The following is a 22821-nucleotide window of genomic DNA, read 5'->3' on the forward strand; positions in this document are numbered from 1 at the left end:
GTATTTGGTTGGGGTCAATCAATGGGATGACCGATATGATCAATGTGATGTGAAGGGCTTGCGGACGATCGCTGTGAATAAAGAGGTCTTTCTGATCTCCAGCTGCGAGGGCAGTCCACGGTTCGCTACCCTGTCATGTGTGGGGATTATGCTGGGAGAACGCGCTGTACGTGAGGGGGAGGTTGCATCGGAGCAGACGATGTTTTTGCTGTGGTATAACACTGATATGTCTCCAGGCTACACTGATCGTCCGTGTGGACGTGCATGGTTTTCTCGATTGGGTTGGATGCGCGGTTTTGGTGTGGGACTCAGGGATCGACTCGGAGCCGGGGCAGGTTCGCTGTTCAGCGTCACCTCCACCCCTGATTTTGCCAAGGTCAGGCGTGCCTGGCGCCATGGAGCGCGAGCGTCTGTTCGCGCCAAGGTCAGCCACGCTGGCGCCGCGGGGCTTGCAGGCTCGGGATGTTTACCTGATTCGGTCCTGTCTGAGGGAGATGTGCCAACTTGTCGACCGGGGGCATTTGATGGTGCCGGGGGAGGTTTGCTTGGGGTGTCACCGCGACCTCGTCGATTGGCGTGGAAGCATGAGCCTCCTGGGGGCACTTCTGCTGCGTAGTGATACTGTGCTCCCAACTTCCATCTTTATATCTTTGACATGGCCACATGGTTAATGCCGTTTTTGGCTTTGGTTGTTTTCTGTGTTGTGGTACCTATGATTTTTGATTAACGTCGTTTTGTTCCGCTTTGTTTTTTTTGATACCATAGGTTGCTTTGCCGATGTTGCTTATCATTGTAATGGGCATTTTTATACTCATGTTTTTAGGAGGGAGGAGTGTGGTGTATTGGCGAACGTGCGCAAGGCACAATGCGGGGAGCGTTGTGGGGTGTGGAGGTGTGGTGTTGGTGGTCGCGTGTCCACAAGGCTTATAGGTGTTTGCGCCGCTTGAGGCGTGTGTGTAGTCTGCAGTAGTGTGCATTCGGACGGGCAATAAACAGAGTTCGACAACCCTCACGACTATCCGAGTCCTACTGCCCTCCGGACATTACAATTACAACCTCCAATGAGGAAATGCTTCACTATTACATTTACCGAATGCATTGCATGCTCAGAGGCTGTTCAGATATGTCTGAAATATGAAGGTATTTCCAGGAAATATCGCTAGCTTGACGTTGCTAACGCACTTTCAGCATGGCAGTTAGCTTATAAATGTTGAATATATGGAAAAAGGTGAATATAGGTAGAGTTTTAGGGTCCCCAAAGATAAAGGGCCCCTGAAAATGTCCCCCCTCTCCTCCCCGGGCCTGTGCTCCCCGGGCCTGTGCTCCTCGGGCAACATTGTTAATCCGGGCGTGGTGTACAGGAATGTCAGTGTGCATAGAAAATACGGAGGGGCTGGCCCCAAATCTGTGGGTAAAATGAATGTACCTTTAATGATGACGACGAAGCTGATAACAATGATCATGGTTTACTGAACCAGTGAATGTTTCCACGTATGCAGTAAATGCCGAACCTGTGAATGTGTTTACACGTGCGGAAAGAGAGCAGCTTCGTACGGGTGGAAACTCAAAATCATCATTGTGTTGATAAATTTGTGAAATCTCCCACCCATCTTCGGACAAACACCCACTGGAACCCCAAAAAGTTCCCCATATCGTTTGGCGGGGCTCGCCCTAAAAATGAGGGAGTAGTTCGATGACGAACAGACGGGCAGATGCTTTTGCTTTATTATGTGGATATTGAAAGAATGAAGAGAGTAGAGATTTTTTTCATTACCTTGTTACTTTCCATTTTGGAAAATTTCTTTGAAAGTTTTTTTTGGCATGGCTGGTATTTCAAATTGAATTTGAATTACCAGCCATGGTCTCTCTCTCTCTCTCTCTCTCTCTCTCTCTCTCTCTCTCTCTCTCTCTCTCTCTCTCTCTCTCTCTCTCTCTCTCTCTCTCTCTCTCTCTCTCTCTCTCTCTCTCTCTCTCTCTCTCTCTCTCTCTCTCTCTCTCTCTCTCTCTCTCTCTCTCTCTCTCTCTCTCTCTCTCTCTCTCTCTCTCTCTCTCTCTCTCTCTCTCTCTCTCTCTCTCTCTCTCTCTCTCTCTCTCTCTCTCTCTCTCTCTCTCTCTCTCTCTCTCTGTCTCTCTCTCTCTCTCTCTCTCTCTCTCTCTCTCTCTCTCTCTCTCTCTCTCTCTCTCTCTCTCTCTCTCTCTCTCTCTCTCTCTCTCTCTCTCTCTCTCTCTCTCTCTCTCTCTCTCTCTCTTTCTCTTTCTCTTTCTCTTTCTCTTTCTCTTTCTCTTTCTCTTTCTCTTTCTCTCTCTCTTTCTCTCTCTCTTTCTCTTTCTCTTTCTCTTTCTCTTTCTCTCTCTCTTTGTCTCTCTCTTTGTCTCTCTCTTTGTCTCTCTCTTTGTCTCTCTCTTTGTCTCTCTCTTTGTCTCTCTCTTTGTCTCTCCCTCTCTCTCCCCCTCTCTCTACCATGTTTGAAACCATCTAAATTTCACTTTTTGAAAGGCATTCTTGACCAGGACTAGATCAAGAATCTCACAAGCCCCAGGATCTGCACCTACAATTTCAAATGGGAACATAAAATGTTTTCTTTCTGATGTAAAAATCGAGCTTCAACTAAAAGGAAAGAATCCCCATTTGAAATTCAACAGTGAATGCACAGGCCAGCCGAACTGGCTGGCATTGTCGGTCTGATGGGATGGCAGGTGGTCACTGTACTTTTCAGTGGTCTGATTTTCATTTATAATCTAGTCTTAGATTAATATTTTACCAGTATGCCATTAGTAATTCAAATATTTTCATTTCACAGTGCCTTGTTGTACCAATGTTGTCTGCCTTGCTCTGTGCCCTTCCCCATAGGATTTGTAGCCCATGAGTTTATACTTGACTTCCGTCCTTATAAGAAGACTGCAAATGTTGAGGTGGTGGATATCGCTAAACGGCTACAGGATTATGGTGAGGACCATTGGTAAAGAGAGATGTTGGATTTCTCGAAAGTGAATATGATCTGTCTGTCTGTCTGTCATGTCTGTCACCATCGATGATCTGTCTGTCATGTCTGTCACCATCGATAAAGAACTGCCAAGGAATATTTCAAGGTATTCAGATCATATTAACCTCGTTATCCTTCAGTCAAATACTTCACAGATAGAATGAGAAGGGCTCTCGGTAAAGTTATACCTCCGCCACGTAATGCCTGATCCACGAGAACATATCTGGGCCAATACATTTTTGAAATATCATGATTTTCAGTACCTTATCGTTTTTGGCCCTAATCTCTCAACGGTGAGCAATCACTTGGAAATTAAATAATTCTCATATCCAGATCCAGATTCGAATCTTCACCAAAATCGAATCAATTCGTCCTTGTCACACAAACACGACATGTCCCTCAAGTTTAATCCGAATCCATCCACAACTTTTTGAGATATGTTATATTTATTGGTTTAAAACCATGTTTATTTAAACTCGAGATTTGTAACCTCTGCCACCGAAGGTGAAGGAGGTTATGTTTTCAACCCTTTCTGTCTGTCTGTCTGTCTGTTTGTTTACAAGATATCCCAAAAAGATGTGGACGGATCCGGATGAAATTTTGTGGACAGGTTCAATGTGTTGCAAGGACAAACTGATTAGATTTCGTTGGGGGTGGGGGGGACTCTTGCTTGCCCAGTTTTTGTGTCTCTTGAACTGTTTGTTTGTTTTTCGCTTTAAAAACCATTTCACCCGGTTTTGAATTTTTTTGGCAGCCAGTCTGAAATTTTGCTGCTTCGCACAACTCATTGCTACTGAGATTACGTTGCGCATGACATATTCTTCGCAAAATAGCCTGAAACGCTGAGTGGTGTGAAATTGATAATGCAGTCAAGGTGTTTGTGTATTTCATCATATGAGAGTTTGTTTTTTGTTTGTTTCTGTTGCTATTTTTGATTATCCGATTTCACAGCATTTGCGATGGACTGGCAGGATAGCATCGAGGTATGCACACTTGCCTCTGAGCTGTCTTTCCTGGGTTGGAATCTCGACCCAACTACTGTATAAGCTGTCACCCTGGTATTTCATAGGCAGGGCGGTACAAAAATGTGTGCGCGAGCCATGATATACAAGTTAAAAGTGGGTGTCTCATCTGCCGGCATTGGTTGTTGGCAAATGTTAAAGGTCCCACGGCGTTTCGAAAAAGATGGGATAGTTGTCAACGGTTTGCCAAATTATTGCCTGAATGTGCAGCGGCACTGTATCGGTGGCATAGCTGAGCCTCAGTAATGATGCCTTCGGCAGACTGAATTCAGATTCGAATCCAAGGCATTCCCCTGTCAAAATCAGCATTTACAAATATGAAAAAAAGAGCTGTACCAATTGTGTTCTCTTCCTTAAATTTTCATCATCAGCTGTGTACTACCTGTACAGTATTTCTGTAAATATTGCTCATATTTCCATCATCAGCTTGCATTTCGTTTACATTTGCAAACTTGGAGAGAACACCGAGTGCCATGTTGAGTTTTAGTGCATTAAAAATAAATAAACAAATAAGAATTAGTGATGAATAAAATTAATTTTGGGAACGATGATGCACAACTACTCATGATGAAACAGCGCGCCAGAGGAATGACGGGAAGGCGTATGTGCTGTAAAAAAAAATTTTAAACACAAATCTATCTCGACTTATCATACTGGAACGTCAATCATCAAATGATTGTTTCAATTCCATGAGCTTGAGCCATTCAGGTTTCACGATGGTGTTTGGCGAGGCAGCAATAAATTATTTGCTGCCATAAAGGTGTCTTTTTATTTATTTAATTGGTTTTCTTTGTCCAGAAATCAATGGGCATGTAAAGGTGAAACAACAAAGGATACAAGTCCTGGAATTGTAGGGGACAGATTTGCATGTGACAAACACACACATCCTAATTCCACTATTTATTTTGTGCTTTATAGTGTGCTATCCATATTGGAAATGTAGCTGGTACACTACTCGGTAAAATGTCAACTTCCATTTCCGTGCATTGTCAGATTGACTGTGTGTTATGGTTGAACGTTTACTCTATTTATTTGCTTTTCTGGCTACTTTATGATCTAAATTTAGCTGTGGGGGTTTTAGACACTGTATTTGGAATAAAGAGCAGGATATCGCCATGTGTACTAGAAGGAAGTTTCCAAATTCCTACAAAGACAGGAGAGAGAGAGACAGAGAGACAGAGAGACAGAGAGACAGAGAGAGAGAGAGACAGAGAAAGGGAGAGAGAGAGAGAGAGAGAGAGAGAGAGAGAGAGAGAGAGAGAGAGAGAGAGAGAGAGACAGAGAGAGAGAGAGAGAGAGAGAGAGAGAGAGAAAAAGTCTGAAATGCTCAAAAAAAATCATATACACATGCTGGACTTGAAGAGGTCAAGAATGAGGAATCATTCCTTTTCTCCAATGCCCTCATCTCAGATCATTAATCTGGATTCAGACCAGGTCACTCTACCTTGGACATGCTGTTTTTATGATCCCAACAATTGAAGGACGCACTCAATGTCAGATATGACATCAGGGCCGACTCACTGGACAGATCACGAGGTTTTTATACAGTCTGGCTTCCCACCTTGCTCTCCAAATACTCTGGCTATGGCATCTCAGGCCAACTGCACTCTTAGGTTCCTGACTTCCTCCACTCTCATAGCCAACATGCATCTCTCATTTGAATCCTTTCTTCTCCTCTCCCTGTCAAGGCTGTAGTGCCCCAAGGCAGTGTTCTTGGCCCCATCCTATTCTTAATCTTAATCAATGATATACAGTGTCTATAGAAAGTCTACACCCCCTTTTCAAATTTTTCACCTTTTGTTGCCCTTTCGCCTGGAATTAAATTGCATTAAATTCGACTTTTCTCCACCTTTATTTACACATCACAACCCACAACTTCTAAATGAAAAACAAATTCTCCAAATACCAGAAAGTTAATTAAAAATGCAAAACTAGAATATCTTAGTTGGATAAGCGTCCACCCCCCTGAGTTAATACTTGCTGGAAGCACCTTTAACAACAATTGCCGCTGTGAGTCTTTTGTGATCGGTCTCTACCAACTTTGCACACCTTGATTGGGCAATATTTGCCTATTCATTTGCACAAAACTGTTCAAACTCAGTCAAGTTGCATGGAGAGCGTTGATGGACAGCATCCTTCAAGTCATGGCATGAATTGTCAATTGGATTTAGGTCGGGGGACTGTCTCGTCCACTCAAGGACATTTATCTTTTTATTCCTTAGCCACTCCCATGTAGCTTTGGCTGTGTGCTCCGGGTCGTCATCATGCTGAAAGGTGAACTTCCGTCCCAATTTCAGCCTTCTTGCAGAGAGCAGCAGGTCTTCCTCTGGAATTTTTCTGTATTTTGCTCCATCCATTTTCCCTTCTATCCTGACAAGTGCACCAGTTCCTGCTGATTGGAAACATCCCCGTAACATGATATTGTTGCGATGATGCTTCACAGTCGGGATGGTGTTCTTTGGGTGAGATTCTGTGTTGGATTTGCGCCAAATGTAAGATTTTGCATCGAGGTCAGAAAGTTACATCTTGGTTTCGTCAGACCACAAATGTCTTTGCCACATGGCATCAAAATCTCTGGAGTTTTTTTTTTTGTATCCCTCAAACAGGACTCAAGGTGGGCTTTTTTGAGTGATGGCTTCCTTCTTGCCACCCGACCATGCAAGCCAGACTTGTGGAGTGCTTGGGATATTATTGTCACATGCACACAGTGACCACTCTTTGCCATGAAGGCATGTAGCTTTATCAAAGTTGCCATTGGCCTATTGGTGGGCTCTCTGATCAGTCTCCTCCTTGCTTGGTCATCCAGTTTGGAGGGATGGCCTGATCTAGGCAGGGTCTTGGTGGTACCATACGACTCCCACTTCTTAATGATTGTCCTGACTGTGCTCCAAGGGATATGCAAGGCCTTTGGAATATTTTTATTCTCATCCCCTGATCTGAGCCTTTCCACAACTTTATACCAGAGGTCTTTTGAAGCTCCTTGGTACTCATGGTTGAGTATTTGCTCTGAAATGCATGACCCAGCAGAGGAAACTCAGAGGAACAGCTGATTTTATTCTGAAATAATCATAATCACTACAATTTAACACAGGTGGAGACCAATTAACTTGTGTAATTTTGAAAGTGATTGGTTACATCTGAGTTAATTTGCAATTGCTATTATTTGGGGGGTGGATACTTATCCAACCAAGATATTCTAGTTTTGTCATTTTAATTAATTTTCTGAAATTTGTAGATTTTGTTTTTCACTTGGAAGTTGTGGGTTATGATGTGTAAACAATGGTGTGAGAAGTATGAATTGATGCAATTAAATTCCAGGCTATAAGGCAACAAAAGGTGAAAAATTTGTAAGGGGGTGTACACTTTCTATAGGCACTGTATCTGACTCTGGAAAATCCTCTCTTTCTCTTTGCTGACGACTATACACTCTGCTGTGACATCCCTCATCCTTCAGACAGACAGACAGGCAGCAGCCTCTTCCCTCTCTCCAGACCTTGACAAAATGACAAACTGGTCAAACACTTGGAATGTCTTTTAACCTTGAGAAATCACACACACTCACTCTTTCTTTCTCCGAAAGGACCATTCCACTAACCCTCCCATCTACTTTCTTAACAACCCTCTCAAAGAAGTCCAGTCATCCAAACTCTTCGGTCTCACTCTCAGCCGTCTTGGGCAAACAATATTTCAAAGTTGGCCTCCAAAAATCAGTCACCGACTAGGCATTCTGCATCGTGCAAAGTCCTCCCTTGCACACCTGAACTGCTATCCACCTATAAGGCTTTCCTCTGCAGCTTGATGGAGTACTGCTCTCCCCTCTGGCTGGTTCCCCTGCCTCACACCTTGCTCAGTTTGTCGCCATGGAAATCAAGGCCTTCAAGACCATTGGAATGTCCCACAAAGAAGCTGAGTCTATGGGCCTATCACTTCGACATTACTAACAGGTGAGTGGTCTCCCTGTTTTCTTCCACCTTCTTTGTGGTCTTGTACCCTCTACCTTCTCCCTGCTTTGTCCCTCCTCCCTCCCTCAAGTATCTGCAGGACTTATGCGGTCTACCAACAACCCCCTTCCAGGAAAAACTCTCCAAATCCAGAATTGAGCAACTACACTCTTCCCTGATTTTTGGTTAATGATATTCACATGAATCCAAATCAGAGATTTGTGAGATATTCCAACAACTGCTAACTGTTGGCCCATAACATTTTGGGAAGATCATGTACCTAAAATGAATTCAAAAGCAAGCTCAAAAGGTTTGGGTTCCTTCAGAATCGTTATTTCAACTTACTTCCTTCAGAACTTCAAAATCATGAGAAATTTGTGCAGCTTTTATGGAAAACTCGAGATATAAGCATTTATGTATTTATTGTTTAATTTTTTTTTTTCTAAACAGGAGTGAGGCTCATGGAAGAGCAAGGTAGAACTGACAGTGGGACAAACATCTTGGGAATGAAGGACCGAGAAAGGAGGAGATGGAGGAATCGAGGCAACTGAAACTAGCAAGTAAAATGATTCTTCGCTTAGGAAAGTTAGGAAAGTTAGGAAAGAGTTAGGAAAGGTTAATGGGAGTAATAAAGATCATGGTTTCCACCAAGTTCTTGTTTGATGCTGCTTATTTATTTATTTATTTATTTCATTCATTTGGTGGCAGGTTTGCCATGTAATAACAGAGTACTTCTGAACCTACTGGAGTGAACATAAATTAGCATGCACTTTTCATATTTCTTGCCCAATGTATCACCATCTCTGACTTTTTTTGTTGCCATGGTGTAGGTTTCCACGCACCTACTATGTCATGGCCAGTGCCTGGTACTTTGATGGTAGAACCCACCGAATCTGAAGACCGGGATGAACTTGACCGCTTTTGCGATGCCTTAATTGCAATTCGTGGAGAAATTGCTGATGTGGAGAACGGGCGTATGGATCCGCGCGTCAACCCGCTCAAGGTTCGTTCCGTTTGTTTCATTGACGGCTGAAATTTTCACTGCATAGTAACTGGGAACGAAGAATAAAATGCAATTCTGCCTGAAGAATACCTCGTGAACCTTCTTCATCTTTGCGTCCCTCAAATTCATCCCACATTTGTTTCAACTTCTCAGCCAGACGAGAGTTGTCGAATTTTGCCAATGTTGCCTCCACTTATCCTTGTTAACTTCCTGTGCTAACCTGAAAATCATTTAACACCATACTTGTTTTGTGCTCGAATCAGGGAGGCAAATGCATTTACATTCTTCAAATTGCGCAAGCAAATTGACACACTCCAAATTTATCTCACCACATGCTCTACACATGCTATTCTTATTACCTCTGCCAACGAAGTTGGATGGAGGTTATGATTTCAACCCTGTCTGTCTTCTTTGTTACTTGCGTAATTGAAAATTTGCAAGTATATTGGTTGGGCTGGACTGTTATTATGTCTGTCTGTTTGTTTGTATGTCAATCGCATACAGATCATATTTTTACCCCGATCTTCATGAAACTTCACCACCTGGTCAAGGTAGTGACGAGCTGAAAGCCTATTGTTTTTTAGGTCAAAACATCAAAAGTCAAGGTGACATAAATCGTCGATTTTCAACCGATTCACGTGACATCTATGTTTAAACTGGATATAAAACTGAAAAATATGGGTGGACGGTGAACCCTCGTGAAGTCTTGGTCACCCCTGTGAGTTTGTCTATTAATTATTTGTCATTGGACCTTGACTACGTCTCTGAATTACCTCTATTCCGGACTATTGGAACATACATTTTACACATGTAGACCTTAAGAGCCCTTTTTCATCTTTTTGACCCCTTTGACCTCTTCGACCCATTTAGACCATTTTTCAACCTTTTATACCCTTTAGACCTAAGACTTTTAAGACTCAAATGCCCTTCAAGACCCCAAAGATGCTTTATACCCCAAAGACCCTTTCACACTTAAGACCCCAAAACCCCTTTGTAATCAATCCTAAGATGCTTTAAGACCCTAAATATCCTTTAGACACCAAAGACCAGAAAGACCCTTATGACCCCGAAGACCCCTTATAACCTTAAAACCTCTAAGACCCTTTTAGACCCATAAGATGCTTTCGACCTTCTATGACCCTAAGACCCTCAAATCTCATTGGATTCCCAAGACCCTTTAGACCCCTTAAGATCACTAGCACCCTTTGGACCCATTAAGACCCCTAGGATCCTTAAGACCCATAAGACCCTTGATAACCCTCAGACACTGTAGACCCAATGGACCCCTTTAGAACCGTTCATCCCCAAAGACCCCGTTAGACCTTTGGTCTGAGGGCCTTCTGCAATAACAATTGAGGTTTACCAGTCATAATCAAAAGGCCCCACATTTGTAAACCACTTCAGTACCAAGCCAAGAGGATGCAAAATATAATTATTTACTTCATTTTGTTTTCCAGGTTCAGTTCATCTTGGTTCATGGCATCGGGATAAGTTCCACGTGACATAGAGCAACTCCCACGTGGCAACGAGAAAACGGTGTCCATGGGGATATTTTTGTAATTTTATTATTGCCAAACCCCATGAAATTTTCAACATATCAGATTGAAACTTACACAGATGATTTGAACACATGTGTAGTATATGTGTACAAAATTTGGTCAAAATTTTTCAAAGGTCAATGCCATCCAAAATATGTAAAACACCTATTAGGCAGCAATTAGAAAGTGTATCAAACAAATTTGATTGGTTTTCCATCATGTAAAACACTTGATATGTCAAATTTTTCAAATTTCCAAATTTCTGTTTCCATGGCAACTATTGTTTGAATTTCGCAAGTATCGTGCTATGCTCGACATCTTTCTTGTTTGTCTGTCTGGCTGTTTGTTTGTATGTCTGTGAGCAGGATATCTCAAAAAGTTTTATGGACGGATTCGGACGAAATTTGGTGGACGTGATGGGTGTGTGACAAGGACGAATTAATTTCATTGTGGTGAAGATCCGGATCCAGATATGGGAATTTTAAAACTATGTCAGTGATTCTTCATCATTGAGAGATGGGGCCAAAAACGATATATAGCATGATATTTCAAAAAGTTTTGGACATCTTATGACCAAACTTGGTGGATGAGTTTGGTCGGTGATGAGAACAAGCCGATTAGATTTTGGTTAAGTTCCAGATGCAGATCCGGCCTATCAGTGGAATCCAAGACGTAAACTGTTCAGCCTGGCAGAGGTATGCACTCTACCGAGTGCCATTCAGGTTTCAATTTGCATTGTAATGGTGGGAGCAAAATATATTGTTTGCACACTCAAATCATGCAGACAATAGGCTTTACAAAAGAACTACCCTACATCCACTTATTACCATTGTGAGCACAAAAGCTGCTCTCACCAACCTTGCTACATTGGGAGCCTATATCAAAAGCACAATGAAGAACTGATCTTATATAAACCAGAATGAAAGACTGCATGGTTTTGCTTGTGAAGGCTAACATTGATCATTTTTGCTACTACAAAATTTTAAATGCCATAAATATCAGCCCCTTGATTCCCATGTTAACTTACCTCGATCAATGTTCTGTTGATTCCATCCATATTTCTAAAGCAAACTAACTGAAGTTATTGCAACCTTATTATAGAGAGAATTGGAAATAGCCACTTACCTTCCTGAAGTTCCAATGAAGGGAGTGAGTAATTACTTAAACAACTGTAATTTATTGATTATGCCAAGCAAAAATATACCTATATTGATTAATAACAAGACCCAATCATGTCTCTCACTCATTATAATGGATGGAATAACCAATCAAATCTCACCTAATCAATAACCCCAGGTGGATAAGATTTCAATAAATTAACCGCCATGCATGGTGAGAGGCATGATTGGGTCTTGTTATTTATATGTTAATTGCTATTGGCATTGCACATGGTACACACTTGGGAGTCTCGGTGGTGCGCGTGTCCATCTACAGTAGCTGATGACTCGCCAAACAGGTGATGAAATCAGTTTGATGACTTATGGGGGCATGTAGCATTGGGATTCTCCTGTATGTGCAACTTGTGAATGTCTGCAGCTGGAGAGGAACCCAGGTAGGATTTGAAATGGCAATGGGCTTACCTTGTGTAGCTTTTCCTGGTTGTTTAATGCAGCTTTCTTTGGCTGGAAGAGCTATGGAGGAGTTCATTAATATCTAAATTTCTAAATAAACAAAAGATGGAGCTGTCTCTGAACACATCTCGAGCATTTGACACACTCCTGCACCCTGCTTTGCTCTCTAAACTCTGCACTCTTCACATTCTCTCATGGCTTACTGACTTCCTCCACACACTTAGTCAGCAGGTGGCTCTTAACAGGATCATCTTATGTCCTTATCCTCTCGAGGCAGGAGTGCCACAAGGCTGTGTTGGGCTCAGTCTTACTCATCAAGATCATCTACATCAAGCCGAAGAGTGAGCAGAGGGTCGGGCTCAGTCCGATTCTCCAGAAAATCCTGCTTATGTCTTTGCTGATAGCTCTACCCTCTACCATAGCATCTCTCATCCTTCAATCCTTCAGATATGCAGATACCAGCCTCTCTTCCTCTCTCTCTCTCTCTCTCTCTCTCTCTCTCTCTCTCTCTCTCTCTCTCTCTCTCTCTCTCTCTCTCTCTCTCTCTCTCTCTCTCTCTCTGCAGATATTTGTAGAATCAGGATCTCAAATCCAAAACTTGGAATATACGAGGTATGTATGTCAAGACTGACAAACCCCACACTCTCAATCTGTTTCTCTGAAGGGGCACCTTAACAGACCTTTTGAAGAAGTTTAGTCACTCATAATTTTCAGCTCCACCATCAGCGATGATTTTTCTTGGACAAAACATGTATGTAAGATGGCCTCCAAAGCAATCAGCTGACTGCGCATCATCCATCATGCAAAGGCTTTCCTTGGCAAATATGTACTTTTATCAACCTTTATCCACAGCTTGATGGAATACTGCTCTCCACTTTCCATTGGCACCCCAGCCTCACACCTTGCACTTCTTGATGCTGTGTAAATGAAGGCCCTCAACATCATTGGAACCTCCCGTGATAACACTGAATCTCTGGACCTGTTACTCTCGCATTGCAGACAGGTCGTTAGCCTCTGTCTTCCACCACCCTCTCTTTGGTTTTGCATCTTCTGCTATTCTTTTGCTGCCCCGCCCCATACTCCCCTCCAAAGTCTTCTGCAGGTTGCAGGTAACACATGGTCTGCCAGTATCCACTTCTTGTGAAAGTCCAAAATCAAGTCTCACTGCTCAACTCCATTCATTTCTTCCTCTCTTCTCTCACCTCTGGAACCAACTTCCTCAGTCTGTTCAGTCCAATTCTTCCCCCCAGGGCTTCAAGACAGCAGTTCACCACCACCTCAGATCAGCCTCCATCCATTCTCATAATCTTTTCTACCCTCATTAGTCCTCCCCAAGCACACCCCTTCCATTGCAGGTTATTGGATTTTCTCCCATCTGCCTCACACTCTTTTCCAATTTTGTTCCATTTCCATTTCATCTCTGGTTTTCCCTTGCTCTTCTTACTGTGTTTGAGCTTGTATCCAGGTTGTTCACCCCATATACAGTCTGTGTCTGCCTCATCCTCTCCTTGATGTCATTCTTCCTCATGCCCATTCTTCCTCCAAGAAGCCCTCTGTTTTGCCACTCTACCCTTCTGTTGCTGTGTCCCCCCCCCCAACTTTCCTTGCTGATGTACTTGTTCTGTTATGTTCTTGTCTAGTCTTTGTCCTAGCTCTTCCATGAGTCTCAACTTCATGTACAAAAAATAGAAGTACATTGTAAGCTGATGGAGAATGTCAGGTATCCAGGACTGAACAACAAGAGAAAATGTCGATGGGTTTGTTGTAAAGAAATAAAGAATAAAAACAAAAATTTCTACATGCTCAATTGAAGCTGGAGCTTACTAATCAAACTTCAAAATAAAAATGGTAAGCTTTTTATATGTTAATACTGAAGAAATCGATGAAGTCCTTTGCTCTACTATGGATTAAATTAAAAGGTGGGACTTTGGGTTCATAGTTTACACTCATGGATATGGTGAAAGGTAAAGGTTAAATCATTTGTTTGTTTCCCATCGAGAAGTAAAGGGGTTGGGACTGCAGCCAGATAGGTGGACCTATACGACCCTCATTTTGCAACCCAGCGAAATCATCTGTGTCCTTGTGTCCACCACTAACTTGTCATATGCACTCATCTGCTAAAGCACAACATGAACCATCATGTTGAAAGTATCTTGGAAAGAATGGTAGGTCAATATTTAATACTCATCCATGTTCCCATTCATCTAGAAAGGGAGGCAAGAATTAATAAACAAGATACACATCATGCTGAGCATGATACTTGCTAAATCCACCCCACCCCCCCCCCACACACACACACACACACACACACACACACACACACACACACACACACACACACACACATACACACTCAAAAAAAATAAGTTGCCATGGATACATCAAATTATCCATTTCATTAAGATGAAAATTGACAATCTTAATCAAAGCTCAGGCTAATTGGAAGAAAATTTGTTATTTTTAGGTGAAAATTGATTTTATAAATTTGACCTTGAGTTGACCTTTGACCTTTTCACCTCAAAAATAATTGTTTTCACAATTCAGTGATGCACTGTGCAATTGCTCTTTAATTGTCAGGTGAATCGGATGGAAATTGACAATTTTTGAGATTTAATTTGATGATGCGAGAAGTTTGACCTTGAGTTGACCTCTTGACCTCAAAAATCGTTGGTATCCTAATTCAGTGACCCAATATGCAAATCCTGTTCAAATTTCAAGTCAATCGGATGAAAAATGATTTTAGAAATTCGACCTCAAGATGACCTATGACCTCAAAATCAATGGGCTTCTCAGATGTGACTGCCTCGACAACGTGGTAAAGTTTCATGACAATCAGTTTTGAATTGTGACCTGTAGGCGATTGACAGACAGACAAGCATACAGACAAAAAAGATACACATCATGTTTAGCATGATACCTGGAAAATCCACCCTCCTCCAAAAAAAAAAGTTGCCACGGATACATAATATTGTCCATTTCATTAAGATTAAAATGAATGTTCTTAATCAAAGCTCAGGTCAACCGGATGAAAATGGAATATTTTTCAGATAAAAATTGATTTGAGAAAGTTGACCCTGAGTTGACCTTTGACCTTTTGACCTCAAATAGTTTCTTTCACAAGTCAGTGATGCACTTTGCAATTGCTGTTTAATGCTCAAGTTGATATGATTAAAATTGATGATCTTTCATATGAAAATTGATGATTTTAGAAGTTTTACCTTGAGTTGACATTTTCACCTCAAATATTTGGTTTCCCAATTAATTGAGGAACTGTGCAATTGATGTTAAATTTTCAAGTCAATCGGATGAAAATTTGGCAATTTTTCAGATGAAAATTGATGATTTTGGAAGTTTGACCTTGAATTGATCTTTAATCTTTTTAACCTCAAAACCAGTTGGTTTCCCAATTCAGTGAGGCACTATGCAATTGCTGTTTAATTTTCAAGACAATCGGAATGAAAAATGACGATTTTAGAAAATTGACCTCAAGATGACCTTTCACCTTTGACCTCGAAATCAATAGGTTCCTCGGTGGTGACGACCTCTTCAACTTGGTGAAGATCAGTTTAAAATTGTGACCTGAAGGCAGTTGACAGACGGACAAGCAAACAGAATGAAAAATCACTCGTAGAGCGACACTTTGCGAAACAGAACAAACTAAAATGGCACTCAGTAGAGTGCATACCTCCACCAGGCTGAACAGTTTATGTTTTGATTCCACTGATAAGGCTGGATCTAAACCAAAATCTAATCTGCTTGTTCTTGTCACCTAACCGACTCATCCTCATAGTTTTGTCATAACTTGTCCACAACTTTTTGAGATAGCATAAGATATGTAGTTTTTGGCCCGATCTCTCAATTTTAGAAATTACGCCTTTGTTGACATTTGACTTTAAAGTAATTAGTGGTTGTATTCATTTAACTGATGTGAAAATCCTGTTCAAATTTCAAACCAATTGGATGATAATTAACAATTTTAGAAATTTTGGCCTGTTGACCTTTTGGTTTAAGTTGACCTCAAAAGTAATAGTTGGTTGAATTCAGTGACCTGATATGCAAATGCTCTTTGAATTTGAAGTCAATAAAATGAAAATTGAGGATTTTAGAAATTCGAAAAGGTTGTTGACCTTTGGCCTATGATGACCTTTTGACCTTTTCACCGCAAAAATAAATAGGATTCTGTCATACCACCAACCCTACCATTTGGTGAAGTTTTGTGAAGATCGGTTTAAAATTGTGACCTGTCGGTGATCAATGGTGAGCGGACAGACAAAGGGCGGATGAGCTCCTTGTGAGCCAACGGCCATCCATATCTAGTGCCCAACTGTATCTGCGGACGTCCTCCTGCAGTTGGGTCACTTCTTATCAGGAGGTTGGTGGCAGGATTTGCACTCCGGCCACCGTAAAACCCTTCATTCCGCAAAACGCAAAAACGCAAAAAAATCTGAAAACCCACTCCGTGGGAGTACCTCCTGTGCAGCTTCCCTTCGCAGGGCAGCTCACCGGATGACAGGATTGGGGCAAAGCCTTCGGGACCCCCAATCTTTGATGATAGGAGGGAAACCACGGGGTAACATCCCTGGGTCAGATTGCGGGAGAGTGTGTCGGAGTGGTGCTGAGGTGTCGTCCACCAGACGGCGGTCTCCTTGGGTTGACCTGAGGCGGTCCCTTCGGGTGGGTGCCTGGAATGTCCTATCCCTAAGAGAGGATGATCACCTGTCTCTGTTATCATCTGAGCTCAAGCGTTTGGACATCGGGATTGCAGCTCTCTCTGAGGTTCGGAGACCGGATTGCGGCGAGATAATGGTGGGTGGTTACACCTACTATTGGTCTGGTCGCTCTGATGGTTACCATACCCAAGGAGTTGCTGTAGCTGTGTCCAATAAGCTGACCCCAATGATAATTGAGGTATCACCGGTCAACGAGCGTATTATGAGATTAAGGATTCGTCACTCCTTAGGTGTCATTTCCCTGGTCTCTGTTTATGCTCCGACTGAGGCGAGTGATCTCACCGTGAAGGATGCATTCTACGCCGCACTCGAGTCTGTGGTTGATCAGTGCCCCAGACGAGATACACTTCTAGTCTTGGGGGATTTCAATGCATCGACTGGAACTGATAGGGATGGTTATGAGGTGTGTGTTGGTCCCCATGGGTCAGGAACTATGAACCAGAATAGCACTAAGTTCCTTGACTTTGCAAGAAGTCATGGACTTAGGGTGGCTGGTTCATAGTTTCAGCGCCCACAAGCTCATCGCTGGACTTGGTATTCCAACGCTGGCGGTGTGGCAAAGGAGATTGACCATGTCCTCATTGACGGTCGTTGGAGGATGATCCAGAACTGCAGGGTCTACCGGAGTGCTCAGTTCCTCAATACTGACCACAGGCTTGTTGCAGCAACTCTAAAGCTGCACCTTAAATCCTGGAGAATGGTACCATCCCAGCCTAGGCTGGATGTTGCCAATCTCAGGGATGAGAGAGTAGCTGAGGAGTTTGCGAACAGGCTGAGTGGACACTTGGGGGGTCTGGGTGCTTTGGGGGGTCCTGAAGAGTTGTGGAGTGCCTTCAAGACCACCGTCCTTGATGTTGCCGGTGGATGCCTTGGAGCTCACCGCAGGGCAAAGAAGAATTTTGTCTCTCAAGGGACACTGGATACCATTGACCAGAGTCGCAGGGCCAGGCTGAATGGCAGAGCTGAGCTGTTCAGGGAGCTGAGGCGTAAAACTGTACGTGCACTGAGGGTGGACAAGGAGGCCTATGTGTGAGGAATCTGTGAGGGGGTAGAGCATCACCTGTGGACAGGTGATTCTCATCCCGCTTACAGGGGAATTCGCGCATTACGTTCATCCAAGCCCATCCCTCGGAGCACTGCAGTTCGAGCAGAGAGTGGTGGGCTCTTGACAGAGGAGTCTGAAGTGAAGGCCCGCTGGGCCGGTTACTTTGAGCAGTTGTACCAGGCTGATCCCCCAGCTGTCGAGTTGGACGTCAAGGGTGTTACAATCCCTGTTGCTGACCCTCGAATCAACTGTGGTCCACCTTCGCTTGTGGAAACGCGGGCTGCGGTGAACCAGTTGAAACGGGGCAAAGCTCCAGGGATCTGTGGCATCCATGCCGAACTTCTCAAGGCTGGTGGAAATGCTGCACTCGTGTCGTTGCATGCAGTTTTGTGCTCTGCCTGGAACACAGGCATCATCCCAACTGATTGGAAGAGGGGCCTTGTTGTCCCTCTCTGGAAAGGGAAGGGTGATCGCCAAGACTGCAACAACTACCGAGAGGTGACGCTGCTCTCAGTGCCGGGCAAGGTCTTTGCTCGGATAATTCTTGATAGGGTTCGCCACCATCTGCTTGAGCACCAGCGTCCAGAGCAGTCAGGCTTTACACCAAAGAGGTCAACGATTGACCGTATCCTTGCACTTCTTGTCCTCACCGAACGCAGACGAGAGTTTCAGCAGGGGCTGCTTGCAGCCTATGTTGATCTCTGTAAAGCGTTCGATTCAGAGAATAGGGATGTCCTCTGGAGGATTCTTGGTCTTCGTGGGGTGCCACCAAAACTGATCGATCTGATGTCTGAACTCTACTCTGGTACTGAGAGTGCTGTGAAGTGTGGTGGTACCATCTCTGACTTATTTCCAGTTGTTACTAGGGATGTGTACTTGCCCCCGCACTTTTCAGCACTTGTATGGACTGGATTTTAGGGAGGATGTCGGAGAGATCAAGTTGCAGTGCATCATTTGGGAATGTCAAGATCTCGGACCTTGATTTTGCAGATGATGCAGTCATCTTTGCGGAGACTTTAGACATCCTCTTGGGGGCCCTCGAGGTGCTGAATGAGGAGTCGGAGCCATTGGGATTACGGGTTTCTTGGGTCAAAACTAATCTCCAGGCTTTCGGTGACATCTTGGATGCTGCTGTCATGTCTGTGTCTGTTTGTGCTGAGGATGTTGAGGTCGTGGAGAGATTCACTTACCTTGGCAGTGATATTCATGTCTCTGCTGGCTGCGAGTCAGAGGTCAATAGACATCTGGGTCGGGCCTGGGGAGTCATGGATTCACTGGATCATGGGGTGTGGCGCTGCCGGTACCTGTGCGGGAGGACGAAAGTCTGAGTCTTCAGGTCCTTGGTACTTCCAGTCTTGCTCTATGGGTGCGAGACTTGGACTCTGACCAAGGATCTGAGACGGTGACTTAATTCCTTTGGTACCAGGTCTCTTCGGAGAATCCTTGGCTATCGCTGGTCGGATTTTGTGTCCAAAGAGCGGTTGCTGAGAGAGACTCGGATGAGATTTGTTACCTGCATAGTCCGTGAGCATCAGTTGCGGCTGTATGGACATGTGGCTCTTTTTCCTGATGCTGATCCTGCTCACCAGATTCTCTCAGCGAGGGAGTCTCATGAGTGGAGGAGGCCAGTGGGCCGACCACGTGCCTCGTGGTTGCAGCAGGTTGACCATCATCTCCAGGAGATGGGGATGGGTCTGGCATCTGCCTGGGGGATGGCCAGACGGAGGCCCCTGGAGTACCGGCGAAAAGTGGACGCAGCGACGCGCTGTTCTGGCACATGCTCCCATACCTGACCCTGACAGACAAGTGGAAGAGATCAACATACTCGTCAAAAAACAAAAAATTGCCAAGTAATAACAAAGTTGACCGACCAATATAATTGAAAATCTTCGATTTTGCAAGCATCAAGAAAGATGTTGGTCAGGCATAGCACGATACTTGCAAAATCCATGAAAACAAATTTGACCTCAAAAATAATTGGTGGTTGAATTCATTAACTTGATATGCAAGTCCTCTTCAAATTTCAAGTCAATGGGATGAAAACTGAGGATTTTAGAAATATCACCTAAGTTGTTGAACTTTAGCCTATGTTGACCTTTTGGCCGAGGTTGACCTAAAAAATAATAGTTGGTTGAATTCAGTGACCTGATATGCAAATCCTCTTCAAATTTCAAGTCAGTGCGATGAAACTTGAGGATTTTAGAAATGCCACCTTAGTTGGGTCTATGTTGACCTTTTGGTCCATGTTGACCTCAAAAATAATTGGCTAGTTAAATCAAGTGACCTGAAATGTAAATCCTGTTCAAATTTCAAGTCAATCGAATGAAAATTGAGGATTTTAGAAATCTCACCTAAGTTGTTGACCTTTAGCCTATGTTGACCTTTTAACCTCAAAAACGAATGACAAACTCTACCATGTGGTGAAATTTCGTGAAGTTTGGTTTAAAACTGTGACCTGTTTTCGGTAGACAGAGAAACAGACAGAATGAAAAATCACTCATTGTGCGACACTTGGCACAACAGAACAAAGTGGAGCAGCACTCAGTAGAGTGCATACCTCCCTCCACCAGACTGAACAGTTGACTTTTTGTATCCCACTGATGGGCTGGATCTGAATCAAAATCTAATCCGCTTGTTCTTGTCACTGAACCAACTCCATCCACCTTGTTTTATCATAACTCGTCTGCAACTTTTTGAGCTATCATGATGTAATATAGTTTTTGGCCCTATCTCTCAATTTTAGAAATCAGAGACCTTAAAAATCATTGGTGGTTGAATTCATTGACCTGATATGCAAACCCTGTTCAAATCTCAAGTCGATCGGATGAAAATTGAGGATTTTAGAAATTTGAAAAAGTTGTTCACCTTTAGCTTATGAAGACGTCTGGACATCTAAAATAAATAGGATTCTGTCAGACCACCAACTGCACCATTTAGTGAAGTTTCATGAAGATCGGTTTAAAATTTTAACCTGCAGGCGATTAAAGGTGAGCGGGCAGACAAACAAACGGAAGCGATCAGCATACTTGTCAAAAAAAAATTTTTTTGCCAAGTAATAACAGAGTTGACCGACGAATATACTTGCAAATCTTGGGTCTATGTTGACCTTTTGGTCCATGTTGACCTCAAAAATAATTGGCTAGTTTGCTTTGTAGTAACAGTGAAGATGAAGAGGTTGTAGTAACAGTGAAGTAACAAGAGCGAGAATTGCTTTGCAATGCATGTGCCTTACCGATGTGATTGATATTTTCAAAGTCCAAAAAGGACATAACTGTGAAAAATTGACTAAATGCCCTGAAACTCAAACTTGTTCTGTAACTTGTCATAATAAAGCAATGTACCAAGTTTCAGTTAGATATGTTAAAGGGTATTGGGGGGGAAAAAAGTCTGGAAAAGCACAGGTGGGACAGACGGATGGAAAGCAACGCTATAGTCTCGTCCGGTGAAACTGGTAGGGGATGAATAAAAAAGTGGACTACAACTTTCAAAAAAAAAAACATTTGCGGTGTTTGGCAAATGAAAATCTCTAATTTTGTAAACTTATTTGTTGAACGATGCATTTAATGAAATGTTTCTGCTAGCGTACAGCGCAATGTGTTTGGCAAATCTCTGACTTGGCAGAGAACGTGCTTGGAAAATTAAGGTAGTGTGTTCTTTGTCTCGTACGTTTTGGTTGTTCCTCCTGCATATGCAATGTTATTGGAACACGACAATCGATTTGTTGTATCACGACCATGTTAGTGAATCATTGTTTTGTTTCATGCATTCTACAGATGGCCCCACATACTCTGGCCAGTATCTCCGCAATGCATTGGGACAGACCATATTCACGTGAAGTTGCAGCCTTTCCTCTGGTAGGTTTCTTCTCTGCCATGTTCCCTGTCATAAAAACGTTGGGGGTGGGGAGAGGGAAATCTTCAATTGGTAAGATATTCAATGTTGTCGCTTCCTTGCTCATCCGTATGTGGCCTGGCTGACAGGATGGCCTAGAGGTATGCACACTCACCTCTTAGCTGTCTAGCCTGGGTTTGAATCCTGACGCAGCAATTAACTGTCACCCCGGTGTTTCACCGACTGGGTGATTCATCAATGTGTGTGCCATCCCTTGGATGGACGTGAAACTGACATCCCATCTACCGACGTTCTTTGGTGGACATTAAAGATCTAATGGTGTCCTTTAAGAAGAGTAGGCAAGCTATAGCCAGCACCATGAACAAATTACAAATTCCTGCCCCAACCAGCAGAGGGCATTGTATCAGCCACACAGCCATGCTCTCAGCCAATGATGTTGCGCCACAGCCTTCTGCTACGTACGAATGAAGAAGTAGTGTATGGTCTGGTCATGGATTTGTATTATTCCTAACGGTGTTTGGTCCTAATATAAAATTTCATCATGCTACTCTCCTGATAGTACATTTTGTAACTCCTTTTTGATTTAGAGACATTAAGCTTGCTCGACCATCGATATCTTTTTTTTTATGGTGGGGGAAATTTTTAAAGAACCAATATCCCGTAGTCTCTTTTGAACAAAATATTTATCGTTTTGCCAAATATTGAATTCCTCCTTTTCAACTCTCCACTGTCTATGCCCCGAGATGAAGATATCATGGACCACTCAGTGGTGAGATGGTGGACTGCAGGCCAAAGCAATCTGCCTGATTAAGGTGTCGGATAAGATGGCACCTTGGTGGATCAAAGAAGACCACCAGGGAGCATCTTTGGTTAAGCAGGGTCATTGTTCACAACATTCCTATAAAATGATGAAAAATTGGCAAAAGGCAATGCTGGATGTCGATGGCCCTCAGAGAGTGACCTTGAAGAAAGCAGAGAAAGTGCATTAAGTAGAGGAAATTACCATTTTTTTAATGTTAAAGCACTGGTGGCTATCAGAATGACTAACAGTGTAGTCAATAGTGACTGAATTTCTCCACCTTCACCAGAGGGAAGTTCAGATGTTGTTGAACGTTTTGAATGAGGGAGGATGTCA

General features: G+C 43.1%; 1 protein-coding gene across 2 annotated transcripts in view; it reads left to right on the plus strand.

Annotated features, from left to right (window-relative positions):
* The window catches only part of GLDC (glycine decarboxylase), a 188413-nt gene that overhangs the window by 162092 nt on the left and 3500 nt on the right, over positions 1 to 22821 (plus strand). For both annotated transcript variants that reach the window (XM_085883719.1, XM_085883720.1), the window contains 3 exons: positions 2852 to 2947; positions 8778 to 8950; positions 21608 to 21688. In XM_085883719.1, the coding sequence (XP_085739845.1) occupies positions 2852 to 2947; positions 8778 to 8950; positions 21608 to 21688 (350 nt within the window). The remainder of the gene's footprint in view (positions 1 to 2851; positions 2948 to 8777; positions 8951 to 21607; positions 21689 to 22821) is intronic.

This window comes from Eptatretus burgeri, chromosome 6, assembly GCF_056783735.1.
Source record: "Eptatretus burgeri isolate ZD-2024b chromosome 6, Ebu_testis_v1, whole genome shotgun sequence".
Classification (NCBI taxonomy): domain Eukaryota; kingdom Metazoa; phylum Chordata; class Myxini; order Myxiniformes; family Myxinidae; genus Eptatretus; species Eptatretus burgeri.